The sequence below is a fragment of the Protopterus annectens genome, chromosome 1.part0, assembly GCF_019279795.1.
Source record: "Protopterus annectens isolate FY-2018-M chromosome 1.part0, PAN1.0, whole genome shotgun sequence".
Taxonomy (NCBI): Eukaryota; Metazoa; Chordata; order Ceratodontiformes; family Protopteridae; genus Protopterus; species Protopterus annectens.
This window is the reverse complement of record NC_056725.1, coordinates 824,306,997-824,332,990: the sequence shown is the minus strand read 5'-3', so window position 1 is coordinate 824,332,990 and position 25,994 is coordinate 824,306,997. Positions and strand designations below refer to the sequence as shown.

The window sequence follows — 25,994 nt, the reverse complement described above, 5'->3', positions numbered from 1 at the left end:
TGATAAGGGTAATTAAATCCTCAGCCATTTTAAGCATCTGCTTTTTAGGCATGGGGCCTGGGGATGGGCCCTGTGCAAAAGGGCTCTTGGGATGCATAGCTGATTTGGTCTTAGTAAAGGCCTTAATGGAAAAGGAAGAAGAGGGCCTAAATACACCCTGGGAGGAAGTGGACCTGTCCCCATTAGGAGGTTCAACACTAACAGTGGTTTCGGTGGTTGTAGTCTGAGTAAGGGCCGAGGTACCTGCGGTCTCGGGTACAGGAGACACCACCAAGGAAGTGTCGTCGGTAGTCAGGGACTGCATAGGCGTCTCGCTGAGAACCGGACCACGTGTAGCCGGTTTTGGCGTGGTGTCGGTGGAGACCGCGGGCCTCGCGTGTCGGTCTTTGTCCTTGCATTTTTTGGACAAAACGGTAGTCGGAGTATCCGACGACATTTTATAATCAAAGGCTTTACCAAAATAATGTTGGGCGAACTCTGCCCGACGCTTAATAGTGCGTTTATTGAAAGTCGCACAAAAGCGACAGCCCGAGACGTCGTGGTCTGGGCCTAAACAAGGTATGCAGAGGGAATGGAAATCCTTATGCAGTATTTGCTTCCCACAAGAAATACAATTGTTAACTTTGTCTGACATCGGTCTGAGGCAAGAAAAGTTTCCCCAATGGGGTACTTAGCGTTAAAGAAGACTTCGGTTTCCAATTTTTCGTAAATTCAGGAGCTGGCCGACCGGCAATTGCGAACTGCTTCTGCTTCGGGCACCGCGTGGCAAAAAAGACTGAAGAATATGGCGTCGGCTGTGACTTATATACCCCTGTCGCACTGACGTCAGGGAAGAAGGCGACAACAACCGACGCCGGACCAAGACTTTGGAATTCGGCCGATCGAGGATCCGCCTGACGGCAGAGAACCCATATGCGATTACTGCAGCTGTATGCACGATGAACATCTACTTTTACTACTTTTATTGAGTGTAATTTGTTTTTTCTCCACTGTTGTTCAACCTCTGAGTCCGTGGATGTGTGTAAAGTTTGGGGGGGGGGTGGAAGGGCAGGGAGGGCTGATCCCCCCCCCCCCCAAAAAAAAAGGATCCTTGGTAGTTTCTGCAAACATTTTTCAAATATTTGAAATTTGCTGAAACTGCCTTCAGCGAGTTGATATGAATCCAGCCTGAAACAAAAATGCACAGATAAAGAATCATGGTAACCCCAGAGAAACAGCTTCCTTACTTCCACCACAACCACCAGTTTACCAATTTGGAATTAACATCTACACTGTTTTTATTATAAATCCATTGCGTCAAACAGGGAAAATAAGTCAACAACTCACTTGAATTGACAAAGCAGTGTTAAGTGTTTGTTCATCCGTACATACTTTATTTTTCAATATCAACAAAAAGCAGCTAAAAAGGAGATAAAAACCTGAAAGAGGTAGACGTCTCCAAAGGCATTGCTTAGGCAGAAAACGTTTTCTTTCTTTGGATGTTCAGGAACAGATTGCACTATGCTGTCCTCTGCCAACAGGGCATACCTGGGTGCAGCATTCTGCTCTGCAGAATTCCTCCCATATGTCTCATAAAACAACAGGGTGCAACCTTAATAAAAAATACAGTGTAATTAATTTCAAGAGCTGCTGTTCTGCACATTTGTTTTAAAGATTAGTACACAGCAAGCCTGGTGAACTTAAACTCATATTCGACAGATTGTAAAAACAGGTAAACACAATGATGCAATGTGATGTACGATGACAAACAAGGTATAAAAAAACAAACGAAAAAGTCACACATACTGGAATCCCCAAATAAAATCCAAGGCTATTATTCAACATAAAATGGTGAGCGCTTTCATTTGGTAGATATCACCAAACTTCTTCAAAGTAAAAAAGCAAATGCAGCCATATTTATACATCACACCCTACCTGAAAAAATCAATTAACACCAATTAATACCAAATTATAAAACATTGCAGCAAACATTAAGACTATATACATTAATAAATATCTAACTATATATAATACATATATGAATATATATATTTTCTAAAATAATCTCATAATCCCAACCTACTTAATGCAATAAATATATTTAATAATATATATTTTGAAAATGAAAATGCAAAAAAAAAAATGAATATATAAGAATAAAATCTATTTTTTCTAAGTTATAAATAATAAACCTGAATCCAAAAACAGGTAGGAAAACTCATCTATCAAATACTCTTAACTTTAATTTACTGGAGATAGACACTACATCATTTAAACCTGGTGGCAAGTAATCATTGAGAAATACTTGCCACCAGCAGGTTTCCTTCTCTTCGAGGAACAATTTCAAGGGTCCCCCTCTATCCTCACATTTTACCTGCTGTAACACCACATATTTGAAGAAGTGATCGGGGAAGATTTTCACATGCCTGTACAAGGCATTTTTTTCATCACAGTGACGTATATCATACCCATGCTCGTAAATCCCTTGCGTTTTGCCTATATAAAAGGCTGGACACCTGATGCACACAGCAGCATACACTACTGCATGGGTATAACAACTACATTTTCCTTTTATATAAATCCTCTCATCACGTATGATGAGACTTGCTGTTGGTAGTATATAATTACATTGGTGGCACATTCCACAAGGTGCCAACCTTACTACACCCACATTTGTTACTTGTTCCAACAGACCGTTTTTATATTTCTGTCCTTCCAAAAAACAAATTTAGGGAATCTACCAAAAGTTTCAGCCATTAATGGTTCACTCAACAGAATATGGCAGTTCTTATTAATAATATCCTGCACTATATAACTTTCGTTGGAAAAAGTAGATACAAATGGGCACAAAGGCACATCCCAGGGACATGGACTATTAACAATTTCATTCCCTTGGGGCACAAAATCAATATTGTTTCCTGAAAAACTGTTGATGGCCAGAAACCCAGTTCTAGAAGTTATACGGTCAGAGGATAACCCTCCCAAGGCTGTTCAAAATAGGTACATAAAACCCTTTTTAACGTTTTTCTATCACCTCCTGTTTAATACTAAGTACCAAACTGTAGGGGTATTCTCTGTCCAAAAACATCTGGCACATTGCATCACATTCTTGCAAAAAATCCCCATAGTTAGAAACCATGCGGGACGCTGTTACTAATTGGCCCTTCACTATGCCTCGTTTCACATGCATAGGATGTCTAGTTGTGAAATGTAAGATGCTATTAGAATAGGTGGGCTTCTTAAAGATAGTAGATTTCAACTGCCCACCCTTCAATCTATGTATCATAGCATCCAAATAGGCTATTTTGTCCATGTTATCTGTATATGTGAATTTAAGAAAAGTAGTACTTTGATTTATATAATCAATGAACTGTAAAATACTCTCTGGAGAACTCCTCCATGCCACAAACAAGTCATCCAAATAGCGCAAGTATAAGGAAACATTGGCAAAATATGGGAAAGGAAACAGATAACATCTTTCCACCATGCCATCACAATGTTCCCAAATAATGGACCACACACTGAACCCATGGCAACACCAAGTAATTGTTTAAAGTAGTGTCCTTCATAATAGATATAATTATTTTTCAACACTAAATCCATTAATTGCATATAAACATTTATACTATCCTGTTCCATACCGAGCTCCTCACATAGAAAATCTGAGAACCATGTCAGACCTGTATCATGTGGAATGCAACTATATAATTCTTTGACCTCTATAGTCAAAAATATATTTTCCCCAAAGGTACTAAATCATTACATTTTTCCAAAAAATGCTAAGAATCACGACAAATATGGGGAATTCTCAAAACCTTATCCTTAAGTTGGTTGTCCAAGTATTTAGCAATACAGCTGGTCTTGGACCATCCAGAATCCACTATAGGGCGTAGTGGTGGGTTAGATAGGTCCTTGTGGCTCTTAGGCACCCCAAACATTACTGGTGTTTTAGGGGAATCTGTAGACATGTAATTGTATTCGTCAACATTAATTTGTTCTTGTGTTAACATATCAAATAAATCACAGTCTATCTTCCGGTAAGCAATATTGACTTCAATTGACTGCAACTTTAATGAAAAATACAGTGCAATTAATTTCAAGAGCTGCTGTTCTGCACATTTGTTTTAAAGATTAGTACACAGCAAGCCTGGTGAACTTAAACTCATATTCGACAGATCATTTGTAAAAACAGGTAAACATAATGACGCAATGTGATGTACGATGACAAACAAGGTCCACAAAAAGTTAAAACAACATTTGCACAACTTTCGATAGTCTACTTCCATATTCACTTATGGGGAAATCTTGGGTGGCTGTGAAAGTACAGCAGCGGTAAACAGGAGGGACTAGTACTGAATATCCAGCAGGCATAATAAATTCTTTGTCTGCACGATGCTCACTATTCATTAATCCTACCCGGTGTATGTCCCACTCTTGCTGTAACTAGAACACTGATTAACAACAGGCCCACGTGCATCAGATTTAGGCAAAAGGGAAACGAGTTTCAGCAGGAAGATCGTTTCATCAGTTCGTTTGCTGCATCTTAGGCAACATCGACCTTGAAAATAGACTGCAAAACTCAAGCCAATTCAAGGTTATCTGGAAGATACTGGAGAACCTGAAACACCAGCTTCATTAACTAGTCATTGTTAGGCATATAAAGACAAAGAACTATTATCTAGTGAACAAAGGAAGCAAGATTTCAACAGAACAAGCTACTTGCATCTACTCTGCTTAGTGTTTCAAGATTTCATGAAAGGTTTCTCAAATGAAAACACAGACAATACTGATATTTGTAGTTCACCCCCCAGCCCCTCATACACATTGGCTTTGCTTCACGTTTGCTTAATGGGAATGCTTGCCAACGCATAGCATGTCAATGTTTAAGGGCAGCAAAATAAATCAAACAGTTAAGACATCACAGAACACAAGGTGAAGACAGAGGATTAAACAGAAGGGAATAACGCTTAAAAAAACAAAGATGATAAAAATAGGTCATAAATAATCCCAGAAAGAAATGAGATGTTAATTATTTGCCATGTACCACATCTGAAAAATATTTTAAGAGCTCTTATAATCTGGGTTGTTGTCGCCTGCAGCAATTCATTTTTATGCTTTCCTTACTGCTATCCCATATGGGTGTGGGAAATCAGCTTCATAGGAGGAAGTGGCCATCAAAACTACTGCTTCAAAGCAACAGTTCAGCCTGGAAACGAAGGCTGCACTCCTTATAGGACCGTTAGCCTTTTTTCTTTTCTGTTTTTTTAACCACATCCTTTCAGAAAAAAAATGTTTAAATGCCTATATCCACAGAAATGATTATTATTAACAGAGGAGCTGTCCGCACATTATTTTTGCTTAATTTAAGGCTGTCAGGTCATGCACCCTATATGACAAAGCTAGCATCCAATCTGCACTGATATAAATCAAGAAAAAGCTGAAATGCCACAAATCTGTATTAGGGATACTTTGTCTTTTGAACATTCTCTCTCTTTCAGTGCCAAGCAGTGCAAGTCTCATTCGCAAGTTAGGCAAGATTATGTTTGATAAAGACACTTTTCTCAGGAGATTTAAACATATTTAATGCACCAAAGTGAAACAACACTCCCCAGACACCATTCTGTACTATACAGGCACATTAGTACAGTCTGTAGCTTAAACAGTGATACATTTGGTTTCAGTCAGAGGTATGGTATATTATGAGCAACTTACAGCTAAGGAACTGCTGAAGCAGTTCAATGAATAGAAAATGAAAAAAAAAGTTTCCAATGATGCTATCTTAACCTTCTAAGCAGTACTAAAGTAGATATCTACTTCCAGGTTTATGGCATAAACTGATAAAGAAAATTCTAACTGCAACCCAGTTGCCCTGAGTTCAATTAGTGATCTTGGAGGTAAAAGAGTTAGCAAAGGGTGATGACAAGCCTAATAGCTTCTATCAGGTGTTGACAGTGAGGTGTGTCTGTCTATCATGCACACTGTACTAAAATCTCAATTTGAATCTGGAGATTGCACATTAGCACCTGACTGGAAAGAAGCAAGAAGCTGGTAAAATTCCTTTGTTAGAAGTGGAATGCAAGCCAAACTCTTTGGCTTCTACTGACACAAGTAATAGAGATGGATGAATCCCCTGATGGCTGCCTGGATGATGGTCATGACATGATAAAATAATGACAAGCTAAATAAACTGATAAAAAAAGACACTGTCGCATGCTGGAATGCCAACAAATAGAACGCATAAAATAGGGGAAGTTACCTCCACAAAAAGGCTAGTACTTGGAGTCCCCAGAGTTCGGTGCTGTGACCTCTCCAGCTTGGCATCTACTTTTCTGAAGTAAAAGCCAATATCAAAGGGCTCTGGCTGACTACATTTGCAGATGAGTGCAGGCTAGCTGCAGTCATTGAATCTCTAAAAGACTTGGCCATCCTGCAGAAAGGGTAGTCCCAAATAAATAACCGGTGCCAAAATCACAGCCTGAAGCTAAATACCAAAAAAAAAAAACATTACTGTATTCTTTGGGAAGTGTTCTACCCCAGGAAACTACTACATTGACAATATGCCCCTAAGAGCTGACTCGGTTATTTACGATTTGGAAACTTATGTGGACAGTGACCTAACTTCTGACCAACATGTATCCATTGTTGTAAAGAAAGTCTTTCTATACTGCAAAGCTTACAAACAAAAAGACTGTGTCTAGATCTAGGGACATCATTCTCCCCTTTTACACAGCCCTCATTAGGCCAATTATTGAATATAATGCCCTGCTTGGCATACATCTGTTCAGACACATGCAACAACTGGAATGCCCACAGAGATACCTTACTAAAAGGATACAAGGCCTAAACAACAAGTCCTACATGGATCAGCTCAAAGCCCTGTCACTATACCCTGTGTCCTACAGACTGCTAAGAGGTGCCTTTGTCTGGCATACAAAGCTTCCTCCAACCAATTACTGATGGATTTACAGCACATCAGCAAGTCAAATAGCATCAGAAATACTTTGTCGACAGATCTAAACCTCTTCTGCAACATCAACAGATCGGTTTGGAGGGACAGGTTGCACTAAGGATACCGCTGCTCTGGAACAAACTCCCCATCCACATGAAACAAAGTTCATCCCTGTCCATATTCAAGCGCACCTTATGGATCAGAAACAGAAACATTTATGCCAGGACTATCCCTTGTGCTACTAATGGACAGAGGTAGCTCCTAATAAATGCTTTACCCCATGTATGAGTCCACTCACATTATCTATAGTATGATCCCAGCTATTCTCATTAGGGTTACTACATAATTACTGACTACGGAATGGGTAAGATCAATCTATAATGAAACGGGATAGGTTATTTAAAGCACAAAAAAAACAAAACTGTCTGGGCATAAAGTGGCATGTAGGAGGTGTAGCAAGAAATTTCCATTTTGTACTCACAAGCTCTTAGTGCTACCCCCCCCCCAACACCTATCACTTAAAAATAGACACCTCTCTCAAAATACTGCCCCCCAAGCACTTAATAAATGTAAGTTACATTTTCAGCTGTTCCCCCTAAAACTATTAAAGAAATTGTTATATGTTAGCAATTTTGTACCTGCTATTGGAAGCATTAATTTAGGAAGCTTTACATAATATGAACCGAATAAAAATCCATATTGATGTGATGGTCACAAAAAATGTACTGAGTAGAGTACAAACAATATGCCTGGCTAGACCAGCTGCAACGACAGCTAGCCTAATACTTACCTATGAACCTATGATCAGTTCTAGCTCACTTAAGCAGAAAATGCGTGGAGTCACAGCATCAGCCATTTGGTCAACCGATGTGACAAAGTACAGTTTTGTACCTACCATAAATGTAGATGTTCGAGTGTATTCACTGCTGCAGTCATTACACTTGGGTTATCCTGCCGTCAGGCGGTCCTGCAGTTGGCCAGAGTTCCAAAGTCTTGGTCCGGCGTTGGTTGCGGTCACTTCTTCCCTGACGTCAGTGCGCCAGGGGTATATAAGATGCAGCCGACGCCGTTTTCTTCAGTTTTTCTTGCCCCAGATGTCAGGTGCCCCCAAATAGGTAGGCAATACATATTGCTAATAAAACATACATAAAAAGTAAAACCAAAACCTTCAGTTACCAGCAAATGCACCACATAGGTAGTATAGGGTAGAAAGGTATAGATAAGTCCCAGCTAAGAAAGAGGGGATGAAGGGAGGGTAACCTGGACAGCAGCAGTGAATACACTCGAACATCTACATTTATGGTAGGTACAAAACTGCACTATGTTCATCGTGTTTCACTGCTGCAGTCATTACACTTGGGTTGAAACCCAAAGCTGAGGTAGGGTGGCTGGTTCTACAGAGGATTTGGGGTGGCTATAAGGCCCTGCAGCACTGCAGTGGCAAAGCAGCTCTGGATTTAGAATAAAGAGGCAAGTGATAATGTTTGTTAAAGGTGTACACTGAACTCCAAGTTGCAGCTTCCAGGATATCTTTGGTAGGTACTCCTCTAAGGTAGGCAGTTGAAGTGGCTGTTGCCCTGGTGGAATGTGGCCTAATGTTGCTAGGTACAGTTTTCCCATGCTGTGTGTAGCAGAAACGGATAGTGTCTTATCCACTTTGAAATGGTCTGCTTTGAAATAGCCTTTCCCTGTGATCCTGCAGCATATACTACAAACAACTGCTCAGTTTTCCTGAAAGCTTTTGTTTTGTCCAAGTAGAAACGTAGCTATCTGTGTATGTCCAATGAATGCAGAAGTCTCTCCCCTTTATTCTGGGGATTTGGATAAAAAGTTGGCAAGTGAATAGTTTGGTTAAGAGCCACACTGGATACCACCTTTGGCATAAATGAAGGGTTTGTTCTTAAAGAAACCTTGTCTTGGTGAAAAATGATGAAAGGCTCCACTGCCATTAGTGCCTGTAACTCCAAGACTCTTCGTGCTGAAGTTATTGCCAGAAGCAGAGCAGTTTTCCATGACACATATTTTAATTCTGCTGAATTGGCTGGCTCAAAAGGAGGTAAAGTTAGTTTTTCCAAGACAAAATTGAGGTCCCAAGTTGGTGTTGGTGGTCTCAGGGGCAGTCTTATGTTTTAGCCCCTCTGAGGTACTGTTTTAGCAATGGATGAGAGAAAATAGGAGGATCTGTGTTGTAATGAGCCAAGATGGCAGAGGCATGGATCCTAATGGATGAAAAGAATAGGCCTTTGTCCAGCATCTCAGTTAAGTATTGTAATATCTGAGGAATATTTGGGACAAGAGGGTCAAAGCTTGGAGCCTGGTTCCAGGCACAGAATCTTTTCCACTTTTCTGAATAGGATTTCCTGGTGCTAGGCCTCCTGGCCTCCAAAATGACATCCATAACAGCTTTAGAGAGAGGTGTTGTCTGCTTGACTAAGGAATCTGCCATGCAGCCAGGTTTAAGGTTTTGAGCTGGCTGTGCATGATCTGGTTGTTTTGTTGAGTCACAAGATGTGGAATTTGAGGTAAAATCCATGGTGGGCCTTGAGCTAAGTTCTTTAAGATTGGGTACCAGTGCTGGCGTGGCCAGTCTGGGGCAATCAGGATCATTTTTGGCTTTTCTTGTCTGGCTTTTAGGAGTATCTTTGAAAGGCAGTGGTGGGAAGGCATAAACTTATAGGCTTTTCCAGCTGAACGAGAGAGCATCCACTTTCCATGCTTGTATGTGGTAAGTCCTTGTGCAGAAATTCTGTAGTTGGAAATTCATTGGGGAGGCAAAAAGATCTATGTCTGGGCTCCCCCATTTTTGTGTTATCATGCTGAAAACTTGTGGATTTAATTTCCACTCGTGAGGATCCATGATGCTTCTGCTTAAGTCGTCTGCCAGAGTATTTTTCTTTCCTGGCAGGAATTGTGCTTGCAGATGAACTTGATAGGTTAGAGTTGTGTTCCACAAAGTCATGGCTTGCCTGCAGAGGGGATAAGAATGAGTGCCCCCTTGCTTGTTTATGTACCACATAACTGTGGTGTTGTCTGTCTTTAGTAGTAGTTGTCCTGGATGCAGAAGGTCCTTGAAAGCTGTTAGGGCATTATGTACAGCTAGCATCTCTTTTTGATTGATGTGAAGATGCATTTGGTCTGCGGCCCACTTGTCCTGAATACATTTTCCTGCCATGTGTGCTCCCCCAGGCGTAATCCGAAACATCTGTTGTTAGTGTCTGCCTGGCTGTGAGTAGAGTGAAAGGCTGTCCCTTGTTGAGGTGACATGCCTGTGCCCACCATCGAAACTCCTGTTGTAGACAGGGAATAAGTGGTATTACTGCTTCCAAACTGTGACAGTGTTGAGTCCAAACACTTAGGTACCATTGTAATTTCCTCATATGCAGTCTGGCATATGGTATCAGTAGTATGCAGGATGCCATGAACCCCAAGGCATGCAGAATTTTTCTTGCAGGGAGTTGGGTTTTTGTTGCCATCAATTGAAAGTACTGAGTCAGTTGTCTTTGCTTGTCTGGCGTGAGATAAGCCATCTGGGCCATTGTATTTAAGCCGGCACCCAGGAATATTATCTCTTGAGAGGGCACTAGTTTTGACTTCTTTTCGTTTACTGTGTACCCTAGGCAAATTAGCAATCTTTTTACAAATGCCAGATGTTGTAGAAGAATGTCCTTGCTCTCTGCTTGAATAAGGCAGTCGTCCAAGTATGGGTATATTTGAATTCCTTTTTGTCTGCAAAATGCAATTACTGGTGCCAGGCATTTTGTGAAGACCCTGGGCACAGTAGATAAGCCAAAGGGCAGTGCAGAGAATTGGTAATGCATTGAACCAGCTATGAATCTGAGGTATCTTCTGCAATTTTGTCTGATAGGGACATGTAGGTATGCCTCTTTGAGGTGCACAGTAACAAGCCAAGCCTTCTTGCCCAGCACGGGAAGAAGCTGCTGTGGTGTCAACATTTTGAATTTCGGAACATCCAGGTAAGTATTTAGAGTAGAAAGGTCCAGTATGGGTCTCCGGGCTTTGTCCTTTCTGGGGACCAGGAAAAGTCTTGAGTAAAATCCTTGTCCTTGTTCCTGTTGTGGCACTTTTTGAATAGCTCTCATGTACATGAGGGCTGTAATTTGTTTTTGTGCCTCTGCCCATTGATTTGGTGGCAGGTCTGGAACTCCTTTTAGCCTTGGTAGAGTGTGAAAGTGGAACCTGTAACCTTGAGACACAATACTCAGAACCCATTTGTCTTGGGTGATTGTATGCCAATTTTGTGAAAAAAGTGCTAGTTTTCCCCCCTAAGGGAGCTTCCAAAAGGTAAGTGCTTGGCATTTGAAGGGGGAAGTCATTGGGACTGTTTCCTATATGGTTGTGACTTGTCTTCCCCTCCTTTTGGGGTTGAAGCACCCCACTGTCGTGGTCTGTAAGAGCCTTGGGGCTGAGATCTGCCTCTTGGGCGTCTGTATCTGCCTCTTTGTGGTCTGTCTGATACTGGAAAGGACCAATTTTTGGAGGGCCAATTTCTGCTAAATCGAGGTGGCTGTACCTGTAAGAAATCCTTCACTGTTTGCATAGATTTTGCCTTATCCTCCATTTTCTTTAATACCTCTTCTGCCTTAACACTAAATAAAATATCCTGCTGTAAAGGAGCATCCAATAATTTTGCCTTAACATGATCAGGTAAACTTTGTTCTTCTAACCAAGCATGCCTCCGTATCACAGATCCTGTAACTGCTGCTCTGTAAGAAGCCTCTAATGAATCAAAACCACATTGCAGAGTATGTTTTCCCACTTGTTCAGCTGCATGCAATAAATCCTGCATTTCCTTATAGTCAGGATGAGGATGTTCTGAACTTGTAAGCATTTTCTGTTTTAACAGAGACATTAAATATTGTAGGTATTTAAGCATGTGAAACTGGCAATTTAAAGCCCTCACTGCTAAAGTTGCAGAAGTGTAAACTTTCTTCCCCCATCTGTCTAATGCTCTAGAATCCCTGTCAGAGGGAACTGGATTTTTAGCTGTGGAAGCCTTTACTCCTTTGGGACCCTGGGAAATAGTTTCTGGGTCAGCAACAGGGTTTTTATAAAGAAATTTGTGAGAGTCCGGGACTCTGTAGTACCTGTCTGGCTTGACTGGAGCAGGGGGCAAAGAATCAGGATTTAAACTGGATTCAGAGAACACATCATCCACAGTATCTAACACTGGCAGAATAGCAAGGGGCCTGTGCTGAGGCAATAAAAGAAAGTGTCTGAGTCTTTTCTTGGATTCTGAGTAATCCTGGCCTTCCCAATGGAAATGCTCCCTCATGGTATGTAAAGTTTCCCCAAAAGAGTAATCCTCAGGAGGAGAGGCTGAAGGAATTGATTCTTCAGCATCAGAGTCCTCATAGGGGGGTAAAGAGCATCCCTGATCTGAGGAGGAATCCGAAGAAATGGAAACCTGGTCAGAGGAATCATAGTCTGTATCCTGCCTAGGCATTTTGTCTGGAGGGGGATGGAAACCCCTGATCAGAGTAATTAAGTCTTCGGCCATTTTAAGCACCTGTTTGTTAGGCATGGAGGCCTGTCCAGGTGAATGCTGTACTTGCTTCTTTGTCTTTAATGGAATTTTAGACTTGGCTGTAGATTTAATGGTAAGTTGTGAAGGTCTGAAAACACCCTCAGAAGCCGATGCCTGCTCAGCGGGTCCAGACCCATCTGAGGGGTTAGTTTCCGTAGGCCCAATACCTTGAGTTTCCAGAGGTCTAGACATCTCCATGTGGGAGTCGGAGGCGGCCTGTGGCTCTGAGGTAGCAGGTGTCAGGGGCTGCGAAAGCACCTCACTGAGAACCGGCGACTGGCCTAGAAGAAGTTTCGTCATCAGTTTTGGGCCTCGGATGCCTGTCCTTATCCTTGTCTCTGCGTTTTTTGTGTATTCCGGTCGTCGGTTGTTCTGACGGCATGGTATAATTGAACCTTCGGCCAAAGTAATGGCGAGCAAAGTCAAACCAACGTTTAATAGTGCGCTTGTTAAATCTAGCACAAAACCGACAACTAGTGACATTGTGGTCTGGGCCTAGGCATGGAATACAGTAAGAATGAAAATCCTTATGAGGTAATTTGCTTCCCACAAGAAATACAATTATTAACTTTTACTGACATCGGTCTGAGGCAAGAAAAAGTTTCCCCAATGGGGTACTTAGCTTTATTGAAGACTTTGGTTCTGAAATTCGATTTGAAAATCTCAGGAGTCGGCCGACCGGCACTTGCGAACTGCTTTTGCTTCGGGCACCGCGCAGCAAGAAAGACTGGAGAAAATGGCGTCGGCTGCATCTTATATACCCCTGGCGCACTGACGTCAGGGAAGAAGCGACAGCAACCAACGCTGGACCAAGACTTTGAACTCTGGTCAACTGCGGGACCGCCTGATGGCAGGATAACCCAAATGTAATGACTGCAGCCAGTGAAACACGTTGAACATCAAAAAAAATGTACCTCCATTTCTCCATATGAATATCTTTATTTTGTCCTACCTCAAACTGATCTGGTGGGGCAATAAGTAATTCTGTAAGTTAAACTGATCTAAGTCCATCTCTACCCTACAAATACACGATTTCTGATGAGATTTATGCATTAGAGAGTAAGCGATACAGACTCAGCGGTAGACTAGGTTTGTAGGTACTTACTAGGCTACTGATCTGTTAGATTCTTAAGAAGCCTAGCCTTACATTTCCATTGTAGTTTTTACCGTTATATGTTGCAAATGAATAACCCAGAGGCAGGCAGAACAAGCATGTTTATACATTTATTTTCTGCCCTTATCCATGAGGGATGTGGGTACTGAACTGGGGGGGGGGGGATTTGAAGTTTCCTATCAATTGCTCCAAACTACATTTTAACAAAGTAAGAGAAAAAGTGCTTTAGAAATACTTTATGTATAATGGAAGACAGTTCCATAAAATACGTATTCTTTGTGATAAATACCCATCCCTCTAATATGTTCTCCTTATGTTGCAGAAGATTCTGAAATCCCTTGAGCAGCTGTTAAGGTTCATAGGCTCACACATGAATACAATGCTAAAAGTCCTGGAGGGCCAATTTAAGACTAGCTAATAACTTGAGGTCAGAATCAAACCCTTCATTGCATCTATGAGGTGAAGTTCTTAACCATTATGCCAAATCCACTCCCAAATGCAATCTAAGCTTCCTCATATGTGGATTCAAACCAACATGTATCCATGACAGATGTATGTTAGCCTCTTCTTTAACAGACTGAGCTACAAGACAGCACCAGTCCAGTGCTGCACTGGCCGGAAATAAAAACCGGCCCATGTAGCAGGTGAAAATTCTAACACTGAACAACCAATACTCATGCCATGATGCACTGGCTGGCAATCGACCATTCTAACACTGAACCACCAATCCTCAATCCACTCAAGGATACCACTGGACTTGCAAATATGCAGTAGGCCTGACACAATAGGATCTGTTGAGAGTCTATAAGCAAGGCAGAGGTCATACCATAATAGTCTGCATGACACCGACAAGCGAGACAAGACTTTTAGTAGACAGTCTGCAAAGTTTTTATGATTTAGGCCTTTCAGTAGATTTGATTTTTTTATGAGAAAGCAGTGTGGCTGTTCCTGTTGTGACAGCTACATACTGAACGGGGGCATTACGCTTGATGACTGGCCTGATGACAGCAGAGTACAGCAGAATGATTACATCCTTGGACTCCATACCTTTAGAGCTGAGTGGCCTACTGGGCTAATGCACTATAATCTGTTCGATGATGAAAGATTTCCTTACTATAGTGGACACATGATGATCAAAGGACAGTGTGTTGTCAACACTGGTTCCCAAATCCTCGACTATAAAATCAACTTTCATGGGTGTACTGTCATTGTGACAGTTACAAGGAAAATCAGGACAGAATTAAACAATTGTTTTGGCAGTTAGTTTTAGCCATAACAGTATGTCATGACAAACAACCCAAAGAGCATCTCTTGCCTCGCCACTGTTCAGAGAAGTGAATGGCTACCACTGAAAAATGAGCACTGTCCCTGAGCTGACCCAAGATTACAGCTACACCCATCAACGCCAGTGCACTATAATTCTCTCTCTCTCTCTCTCTCTTTTACATATTCACACAACAGAAGTGTCAAATGCTTCCTAAACATGAAGCCTACCTGTCTGCTGTTTCACTGCTACCAGACAAAGATAAACCTTTTGGCGTGTAAAATCTCCTGAATGGTTCACAGTGGTAAGACTGCAGACTAGAAGTGCATCGTGACTACAATGTAAACAGACTAGTTACAGGCAACACTATTTACTATTCTAGCTTGGTGAGTTAATCACATTTCAGAAGGTGAATGCTACCAGCAGCTCTACTACACCTAGCCTTCATGAAACATCCCTTTGCACTTGAAATAAAGTAATCAGTCACAAAAATATGAAAAACAGAGCAATGATTCCTTTTCAGGTTTTTCAAATGCTGTAGTTCTTAAACATATATTAAAGAGGCCCTTTCACACAGAGAAAAAATAAAACAGAAGTGCTTTTAGGAAAATCTAAAAGCTACACAAAGCTGATGCAATTTAAAATTTGCAGATGAAATGCATCAAGTTGTCACAGTTTAAAAGCAATGCTGCATTCACTGGATTAATGTTTTTGGTTATGCAAGAAGAAAAAAAATGAACAAGCACAGAAATCTATCTAGCTCCAACCTCACCACCACAAGTGTTAAGGAAAAAATAAAAAAACAGAGAAACTAGTGGTCTTAAAACTTCGCTGATGAGCTCAGTCACAATAATTTCCAAAAATCATGAAATCCAGGTGGTGTTCCAAAGCAACAAGCCTTTATTCGTCACAGACAAGCGATCCTCAGTAACAAAAAAAAAATCAGAAATATTTTAACAATGTTAAACATATCAGCTTTTATATACTTAGAAGTAGGTGTGGAAATTATACGTACTGTTTAATTTTATACCAGCCTATTTATGGCAAACGATATAAACAGGGCTGTAAAAGTTTATTTTAGAACAACAAGTACCCACCCCCACACACTACTACTGATTAGGTCAAACTAAATTCTAGTTAAGGAAAACACTACCTATCTATTTGCAACCTACATTCCAAGATCAGGCATTAAGAAAAACACAATATATACATAAAATGATATACATAAAAACACTTTGGTACTTTTCCATTACTGGGGCAGCACTTTTAATGAGCGCTTTCCATTCCATTCATTGGGCCAGTGTTGTCATGGATACAATGACTCTTTGGGTAGTAACAGCTATAATTCTGAAATGTGACTATTATAACTAGCCCCAAATTTCAAGCACCCTGTTTCTAGCTCAAAAAGTTTAAGTTCTTTCGCCCATTTTTTTTTTTTTTTAAGACAGGATAGCGATTTACAGTCAACAAACAGTGCCCAGTCCCAGCTTTAGTCACTTTAACTTCAGAAAGTCCTGTTACGTTATAGTGTTTTAAACGCCATCATTACCAATATATACAACACGTCTCTGATTTGAAAACGGTATTCCTATTATTTATGTATTTATTTTTCTTTTTTGAAGGGGATCAGAGTCTGTCTCAGCTTGTAGAAGTAAAAAAACTGAGCGCGACATTAGAAATCAAGGTGAAGGAATCGAGAGTTTCACCTAAAACATGGACAAACAATCCTTGGGAAAAAAATGTAACTCTTATTGAGACATTAAAAATGAACCCTAAATAATTAATGTGTAACTTTATTAATTGAATATTATAAATTTTTGTTACTAATTTCATATATTAATTTTTTTCCCCTCCTTTGTTCAGGTCAACTGTACATAAGTGTATATAAAGGTTTATAATACTTGTTTATTGATGACTGTATTGTTAAACATTATATTATTTGGAAAATAAAAAATTATTTGAAAAAAAAAAAAGAAAGAGCAACGTCGTTTAGCAGATAATTGGACAGAGCAAAATAGCGTATACATAGATAATTGGACAGGGCAAAATAGCGTATACATACACACTTGATTATCATTCAAACACATTTTAAAGAGCACCTGTACAAGACAGGATCCAGAACACGGAAAACTGCCCACGATTATGTACTACATTAAATCTCGTGTAACCGCGGGTCAAGATTATTTTGCTATACTGCTGCTGGAGTTATGTTAACGCTTAACAACCCCAACAGGGTACCAGTAGATAGTAGCGTATGGCGAGGTAAGTGTCAGTATGAGGTATGACAGTCTGAGAAAGTGTTGCCCCAATGTGCGATATATCTTTCAATGTGGAAGTTTGAGGAACATGCACTTTTTAAGATCCCAAATGAGGAACGTCATTCTTGGTAATAAGGTACACTTGAGAGATATTAGAATATGTACACACATTAAAATAAATGCAAGGTAACTAAGGTTGCTACCTTTTCAAATGTGCAAAGTGGGACATTTTTTGTGTGAACGCAAGGTTTTTCAGGACAAACCATACCTGCCTGCACCTATTGCAAAGGTCTGAATGTTTTTACCAAAATAAAAGCTTATTCTTATTGGACTTAATCTACTTATACTCTTTCAGGTAACATTTATGTGTTTCAGATACAAAATAATATTCTGTTCATTTTTAGAAATTGAAAAAGGGGTCATTTACATAGTCACAGCAACACTTTCTAAGTAGTAGCTGCATTCCTAGCCACGTTCATACCTAAAACGCAGGCACAATCACGTGTTGCTCCGATACTGGAAAAGTACCTTCTGTTCATTTTTAGAAATTGAAATAGGGGTCATTTACATATTCACGGCAACACTTTCTAAGTAGTAGCTGCATTCACAGCCGCATTCATAGCCAAAACATAGGCGTATCATGTGTTGCCCCGATAGCAGAAAAGTACCAACACTTTTAGCTAAAATCTCTTTCAGCTAACTAATGCCATAATGAGTTCATCAATCTATAAACATAATCAAACTACAACACTATAAATATAAAAATACACTGTCTAATAATATCTAATATCCATCCATGTGTATTGCATTAGTGTGCATAAAAAACTAAGTTATTAACAGCTCAAAGTATCAGTGCTTTACATAAAAAAAATTGTCATGGCAGTTTTCATGTTTACAGCCCCAAAAACATGTTTATACAATGAAAAATAGCAGAAAAAACACACAAAAATACAGAAAACAGTGGGTGACAAACTTGTAATGTATAAAAGTGTGCAGGTGTGTGCATGAGTCTGCATGACTATTCACCAGTATGGTAAATGGGAGAATTATACCAATACTACATGATAATAGTGGCACAAGAAATGTGTTTTGAATTTACCATTTAAATCTCTGGTGTGATGCAATAAATCTAATCCAAGCAGAATTAAAATAACTAAACCTATATATAATTATACACATTCTAAACATTTTTATTATTTAGTATACTTTTAGTACATAAAAATATTCCTGAAAGAAAAATCACTAAAAAACTTTTACAGATTGTGTGGCAGTTTATGTAAATTCAACACACTTAACAGAGCAATGGTAGTTAAGGCCTGGTTTTCTGAATGCATTTAATTTCAACTGCCAGCATCACTTTTTTTCTCCAAACACATCACTGATGTCCCCTTCAATCTCATCCATCTCCACACGGTCCAGAATGATAAATTTAAAACAAGAATCTCTGGGGTGTTCTAATAAGTGTTTGGATAAGGCATTCCTCTGGCATTAATTACACATGGCCCTATATACAACTTTTTCAGTATTACAGTTACCACTTGCTGAAGATTTCACCATATTTTTAAGATAGGGTCACTCAAATGAGTCGCACTCCAAGTATTCACAGAAAGTGCAGTTAGATGGCCCACAGATTTTACTGCTCATGTCATCCTGGTGTTCCTTGTTTTCTTTTACACATTATGTTTCTGCTCTTTTTACATACAAAAGTAAAGTGATCTCCTAAAACCCCTACAAGCTGCTGATTGTCAGTGAGGATGCCCCAGTTCTCTTTAATGAGGACTTTAATTGTATTGAAATCCCAGGCAGACAGCTATGTTCTTACCGCAGACCTGATGAAGGCTCTATTGCATTAGTTAGCCGAAAGTGATATTAGTCAAGTCTTTTTTTTATGTACATCTTTTTATGTATACGTTATGCTTTTTTTAATACCTGGCTTTGGAATGTGGGTTGCAAATAGATAGGTAGTGTTTTCCTTCACTAGGACTTAGTTTGATCTAATCAGTAGTGGTGTGTAGGGATGGGTACTTGTTCTAAAATACACTTTTACAGCCCTGTTTATATTGTTTGCCATGAACAGGCTGTATATGTATATTTTCCACACCTACTTCTAAGTATATAAAAGTTGATGTGTTAAACATTGTTAAAATATAAAGGCTTGTTGCTTTAGAACTCTACCTGGGTTTCATGATTTTTGGAAATTATTACGACTGAGCTCATCAATGAAGTTTTAAGACCACTAGTTTCTCTGTTTTTTTAATTTAATTTTATTATTTTTTTTTAAATTTTGGTTATGCAAAAAGAGGTCGAGATGAATTCAGCTGGAAAAAAAGGGAGCGAAAAAGATTTTAAACTGAAGTCCTTCTCTAAAACAAAGGGAAGACGCTGTTGCTCTCCTGCATTATTTCTTCCCACAAGTGGCCAGTTTGCAGTCCATGTAGTCTGCTCTATGAACATATGCAAGAATGGTGACACCACAACATTCCCAATATTCCCACTCTGTTGGGTGACCACCTATATATATCCAGTTTTGGTCTATACCTAGACACACCAGCTCATCTTCTGAAGACCACTGGAGAAAGATAACAGTACACACTTTGCCATGCTTTTCACAGTACTCAATGGAAATGAAACGGGGCCTTTCCTTACCCCACAAACAAATGCAGAAATCTCCAATATTTCCACTTTAAACCATACAAGTTCTCTACCTCTCTTTTAGCACAGTCTGAGATTAGGATACATGTCTTTTGTATAATCCAATGCCCTCCCTCTAAAAATCTGTACTGAAAATGTGGGTGCCTCTCAGGTACTGAACTGCCAATATCAGGCTGTAACCCCCAACTCCTACCTGAAAAAGATATGATTGTCTTAGTGGCCCACTATAAACACCTTAAGGAGCTGTAATCTGTAAATTTACTGCTGTACAAGGAGACTTGTACCTTTGCAATATTCTATACAATGCCAAGATATTGAGTAACACTGCACCTAAGCCAGCAACTTATGGCTGACATACATGTCAAGATAATCATCCCCCTAAAGAGTAACCTTGCTAAGAAAGGCCTCTAAACATTAGTTTGAAGCATATAAATCTGCCAAGGACTTCTGATTATAATCAGCATTGACTACTAGACACGATCCATTCAAAGCCTTTTTAAGTCTCTGAGCGGGTTTTCAAAACTGTCTTTTTTGCTTGTGTTTTGCTACTACAATGCATTAAGGACACATTCTGTAATACTATGCTGTCAAAGAAATGGCTTTACCAGTCTGACCAGTGTAGGAGGCCAGACCTTGTTGGGCTTTAGCTTGGCAGGCTCAGATAGGATAGTGCCACTATCTACCTGATGACCAAGATATGAAACCTCTGACATTCTTTATTAGCATCTCTTAGCCTTGATCACTATGTTTGCCCTCCTGTTTCTGCTTATCCCTTCTATACTTTAACAATTGTCCTTGCAAAGTTAAATTGTAGCTGGCGATATGATTAATGACGGTGAGAGCAAGTCTGTAACAGCTCTACTCAAACTGCAAAACACTCACTTCTGGAACCTGCAGATGTATCCTAAATGGCATCCTGGCAAATTCATATAACCAGCAGGAAGAAAAAAAATAATCTAGCCATTGCTTCTAAAGTTAACAAACAAGTCAGAAGTATTCAGTAAGATCTACAGTGGTCAGTTGTGCTGTTCTAGCCAACTCCGAAATTTCGGACTATTTCTCATATGGGTCTGCTTAACTTTCACAAGAACTTTGTAGGAGGTCTATTATATTGGCCTATGGGTCTCTGTGGCCACATGATGCTCAAACAGCTGCTAACAACTTAGGATGCCTAATAATATCTCACTTAACACCTGGAACATATTTACGCTTGGGTGGGTGATAACTATAGCAAATGTGATTCTTAATTCACTTAAGTCCGAGACGTAGACTCACTGGGTAGGCCTAATGTGGTATCTTTTATCCTCCTCTGCTTTTCGGTTAGACTACGGCATTATCATATTAATACAGAACGTTCCTCGCAGCTTAACTGCCAAGTTAACATCACTCAGCTTTCACATAGTGGTGAATGAACCCTGCCCCACTGTTTGCAGTTATACTTTTGTCACTCAGAGAGAAGCATCACATTTTTTTTTACTAAATCTAGACAACCTTCCAGCCATAACATTTTGCTGCTACTGTACTTCTCCATACATTGGGTACTTTACTGTAAACAAGGAAGCAACGAGACAAGTATCAACTTACTATCGCTTAAACCAATTTCCAAATGCCCTAAATTTAGAATTAAGGATGGAAGTGACATGCTTCAAACAGGCAAGTTGTTTGTGTATGGTAGTAACTGGTCTGCAACTGCATCACTCTTAATTTCTCCAAATCTTTTGGGTTTCTAATACAGTGACGGGAATGGACCCCATTCCCAAGTTAAAAAACAATTAAAGTTCATGAAATAAGTATTGTTTCACAGTCTGATGTCAGCCAATAGTGCTCTTTGCCGCACCTGCAATGTGCCCAGTAATGACTCCTTCTACAAGTCGCACAGAGGTACATGGACTGGTAAGTCTATCTAAATATGGCTGTAGACTCTCTTTTTATAAGGCCTGTTGCTCCAACTACTATCGGAAATGTCTAGGTATCTTTCTTCCACATTGTTCTCGTTTCTGCCTGCAAATCCTGATATTTTATGACTTTGTCTCTCTCTGTATGCAAGACACTGAAGTCACTGGGTGTGGCAATTTCAATGAGCAATGCTACTTTTGTTTTCTTTTCTTGGACCACAATATCCAGTTTTCTACCATCTATCTTTTGAACTGTTGGTAATGGGTGATCCCATGTGATGTAGACTTCATTTTCTATGATGCTTTACTGCTCATGTTTCCAAGTGTTTTTCAGCCACATCAGTACCATAATATTTGCACAAACCCCAGTGCAACAGTCTTGCCACATTATTATGCCTTTCAGTATACAGTCCTTCTGCCATTGGTATGTCACAACCAGCAACGAGGTGTGTGACCGTTTCCAATTTGGTTTTACAAAACCTACATTTGTCTGTTTCTCCCACATGTTTAATGGACTTTGTAAACCAATGTGTAGGCAGCCCACTGTCTTGGGCTGCCAATATTAACCTTTCTTCTCTTGGTTTGAATTTGCCTCTCCTCAACCATTCCTGCGTTCCTTCCTGATCAACATCAGGTTCTTCCAGAAGTTTTCTATATTTACAACTAAATTTATACTTTTTCCACATTTCCTGCCTTCTCATCTGGTCCTTCACCTTATATTCTTTCTTTGTTGCTTTGGCACATTCAGTTGCTGCCTGAATTTTATCTACTTCTGGTTTGATTTCCACTCCTGCTTGACACTGATATGCTTCTGCTAGAGTAAGCAGAGAAGTCATCTTAGATTTATTCTCCTCATGTTTCAAAACCTTCACTACATTTGGGTCTTGTGGGGTCAGAAGATGTGTGCAGTCCCACAATTCCAGATCTATACATATAATCAGTTTCAAGGAGGCTCATCCCTCCTTCGGAATAGGGAATATATAACCTTGGTATGCACTGATTTTTATAAATCATTTGGTGAGCATAAAGCATCCTTCTTGTTTTCCTATCTAATCTGTCCAACATGTTTTGGAGCCAGTCAATCACTCCAAAACTGTAAATTAGGACAGGAAGAGCAAATTGGTTTATAGCCTGGATTTTGTTACTAGATGGTAGTGCTGTTTTCAGGATTAATTTAGGTCTTCTGAATTACTCCTTACTAAGTTTTATTTGCATTTGTTCATGTTTTATTGTTGATCCTTCATAATTTCCCAAATATTTATACATTCCTTCTTGCTCAAGTTCTTTTATGTGACATTCTTGTCCCAAGCTGATGTTTTCCTGGTGTTGCAGTTTTCCTGCATTAAAGGTTGCTTTTGCACATGTATCAGGATCAAAGGACATTCTTATGTCATCTGAAAAAGTTCTGACAACTTGCAGTTGAGCTTTCAGTTCTTCATCTGATGAGCTATACAGTTTTAAAATCGACAAGGAGAAGATGTGAAGTCTTTACACACTGTTGTTTTCTGGGAGCCAAATTATAGCCATGGCCCAAGCTGTTAAGTAGATAGCTTAATGGGTTAAGGGCAAGCCAGAATAGCAGCGGTGACAGAGAGTCACCCTGGAATATCCCCCTTTGAATTTTTATCCCTGGGATAATAATTTGTCCTTTATCATGGCTTAATTGCAAAGTGGTCTGCCACTGTTTCATGGTCACTGTAATGTAGTCGATCAGTGTAGGAGGTTATCTTATACATTTTAAGCACTCTTTTATCCATGAATGTAGGATACTATCAAATGCTTTTTGTAGTTAATCCATACCATACTTAGATTCTTGCTCTTTTTACAGTTCTCCACTATGACTTTATTTAAGAAGAAATGATCCTTTGTTCCACATGACTTTCTTGTATTGTCCTTTTGTTCTACTGCCATAATTGAGTTTTCCTCTAAATGACTATAAACTCGGTCAGCATCAATTCCCGTGTATAGTTTATACATCATCGGAAGGCAAGTTATTTGTCTATAATTTTTAGGGTAGCTTGCAGGTTCACTCAAGTAGGAGCATTGTTTTTCCTGTTGTTAACCAGGTTGATGTCTGTTTGGGGTATTCATATAAATAGTTCTTACTCATGGCTAAATCTTTGTGCAAAAATGTTAATACTTTCAACCAAAAGTTAGGTACCGCATCTGGGCCTAGGGTTTTCCAATTAGAAGCTTTTCTTAACCTTGTTTCAATCTTTCCGGCTGTTGCTTCATCCCATTTCATATCCTGTACCTTTAAACCTCCCATTCTTTCTTTAATGATTCTATAGATGATGCAAAAGATCTGCCATAAAACAAATGCATAACTGTCTGCTGAATTCTCTGGGAGCCCTTAGCTGAAAATCTCCTGGTTCCTGCAGGTACGTCTGAATACTCCTTTCCATGCTCCTTTCATTTAGTTTCTTGTTCCCGCTGACACAAGAGGTTTAAGGTTTCACACAGTGGAAAGTCTAATTTTGCTAGATTTTTCTTTCTGTGTTTTTAAACGATTGGTTTTCCTGTATGACCTTTCTACTCATTGCTGAAGTACAATCCTGCAAAATAACCTCTAAATAGTTCTGCATTCACCACCAAGTCACTAATTATAGGATTTTCCACTTTGGGTTGTAACCCTGATTCTTTGTGCCCACTGCTATCACAATTGTACTGCTGGGGCCTTCTGGTATTCGTGACAATTATGGAGGGGAAAAAAGAAGCATCTCGAGTTACACTTTTAGAAATTTGTGCTTTTCATTTAAAATTACCATCCATCTCCTCAGTTTAATTTCTGCTGCAAAATCCACCTTGCTAACTTTGATTTCAAAAACCGCCAACCTTTTCATCCTGGCCTTTAAAGCCTCCTTTGAATTTCTACAATGGCTAGTTAGACCACTAAGCAATAGCTTGTACACCCTTTCACCACATAGGTATCACTTGACAAATATAATGCCTCCAAACCTTTTTTCACCCCAACCCACAGACCCCGCTCACTCTAAGACTAATGCCTTCCAATGTTGTCTTTAAATATTTAGATACTCCAATTACGTATCCTCAATTTATCCCCAGATCTTCCTCATCTTTGACATCCTTTTTTTTCTTTTTAGAAGGTAAATATTCTAAACATACATCCATCATTTGTACTACATGCTGTATTTCATTTAATGTTTATCATTCAGATTTTGTTGGACAAGCTTGTGTTACTTATCAAAACTATATGTTCATCAAAAAATATCTCAATGAAACCTGAAATTTATGATAAAATGTATGTTTCCATTTGTTTTGCTTTCTAATCTGAGCCCGTAAATGGTCCATGGGGTTCAATACTCAATCTTGGTTAACAAAAATTACATGAAAATAAATACCAACAAATGTATTTCTATTGCCACTTCCTGTTTAATCCTTTCCATCCCTCCAACAACAGACTCTCCAAGCTCTCTTCCCACTTACCAACATTACATAATAAATAATAAATATATTTTCACTTCTTGTTTAATCATTTTCTATCCCTCTAATAAACACTGACTTTCCAGACTAAAATTTTCTACAGTCTCTTACCCAATTTGTTGACTCAACTTTAAAAACTCGCTCTATTTAAATGTAAAGCAGGAAATTTCCAGTGATGTTCTAGAGTAAAGGTATAATAGCTTACAAGTGACATTCGAAGGGTACGTGTTCACTACTGAATGTGTTGAAACCCTTTCTATCAAGTATGCATATTCTGTTAAGCTATGCATGTAATCTATCCAAAAACTGGATCAATCATTTTTGGAGTAATAAGTACAATAAAGGACCTTGTGCATTATTTTTGAAACAGTCAGTCCCATTAGCGGTCGATAAACTCTAAGGCTAATTCACACACCTACAGCACCTGTCACTGTTACATTCTCCCACATATAGTCGCTCTTTTCTGGAAGGCAACCAATTTTACAATTTCTGTAAAATTCCCCTGTGAATTACTTGATGGGAAATGCACACTAAAAATGTTAAACCTGGTTCCCTCAAGAAAACCCTTAACCCCGACATAACCACTTTCATCTATCCATGTTTCTTCGACTGTTAAAGGACACATCAAAGACACAAAGAAAACCAATCACTATATCTAGAATCGTCTGTGGACAACGCTACAAAAGTCCTCTCCCAGGCACCTTTAAATAATGCTTTGTGATCACTGTCATCAAACACACCCTTTACAGTGTCACAATCCAAGGGCACAATTATTTCATAATATGACAATATTATATTCTTCCATCTAATTATGTTGCATGTAAACAATCTCATCCAAATATCTAATATAAAAGCACCCTTTCATTCCTTCATGATAAAAACAATATGACATTT

General features: G+C 39.4%; 1 protein-coding gene across 4 annotated transcripts in view; it reads right to left on the bottom strand.

Moving 5' to 3' along the window:
• The window catches only part of TIAM2 (TIAM Rac1 associated GEF 2), a 2,099,243-nt gene that overhangs the window by 821,626 nt on the left and 1,251,623 nt on the right, over positions 1-25,994 (bottom strand). For all 4 annotated transcript variants that reach the window (XM_044063392.1, XM_044063388.1, XM_044063400.1 and 1 more), the window contains one exon: positions 1,419-1,591. In XM_044063392.1, the coding sequence (XP_043919327.1) occupies positions 1,419-1,591 (173 nt within the window). The remainder of the gene's footprint in view (positions 1-1,418; positions 1,592-25,994) is intronic.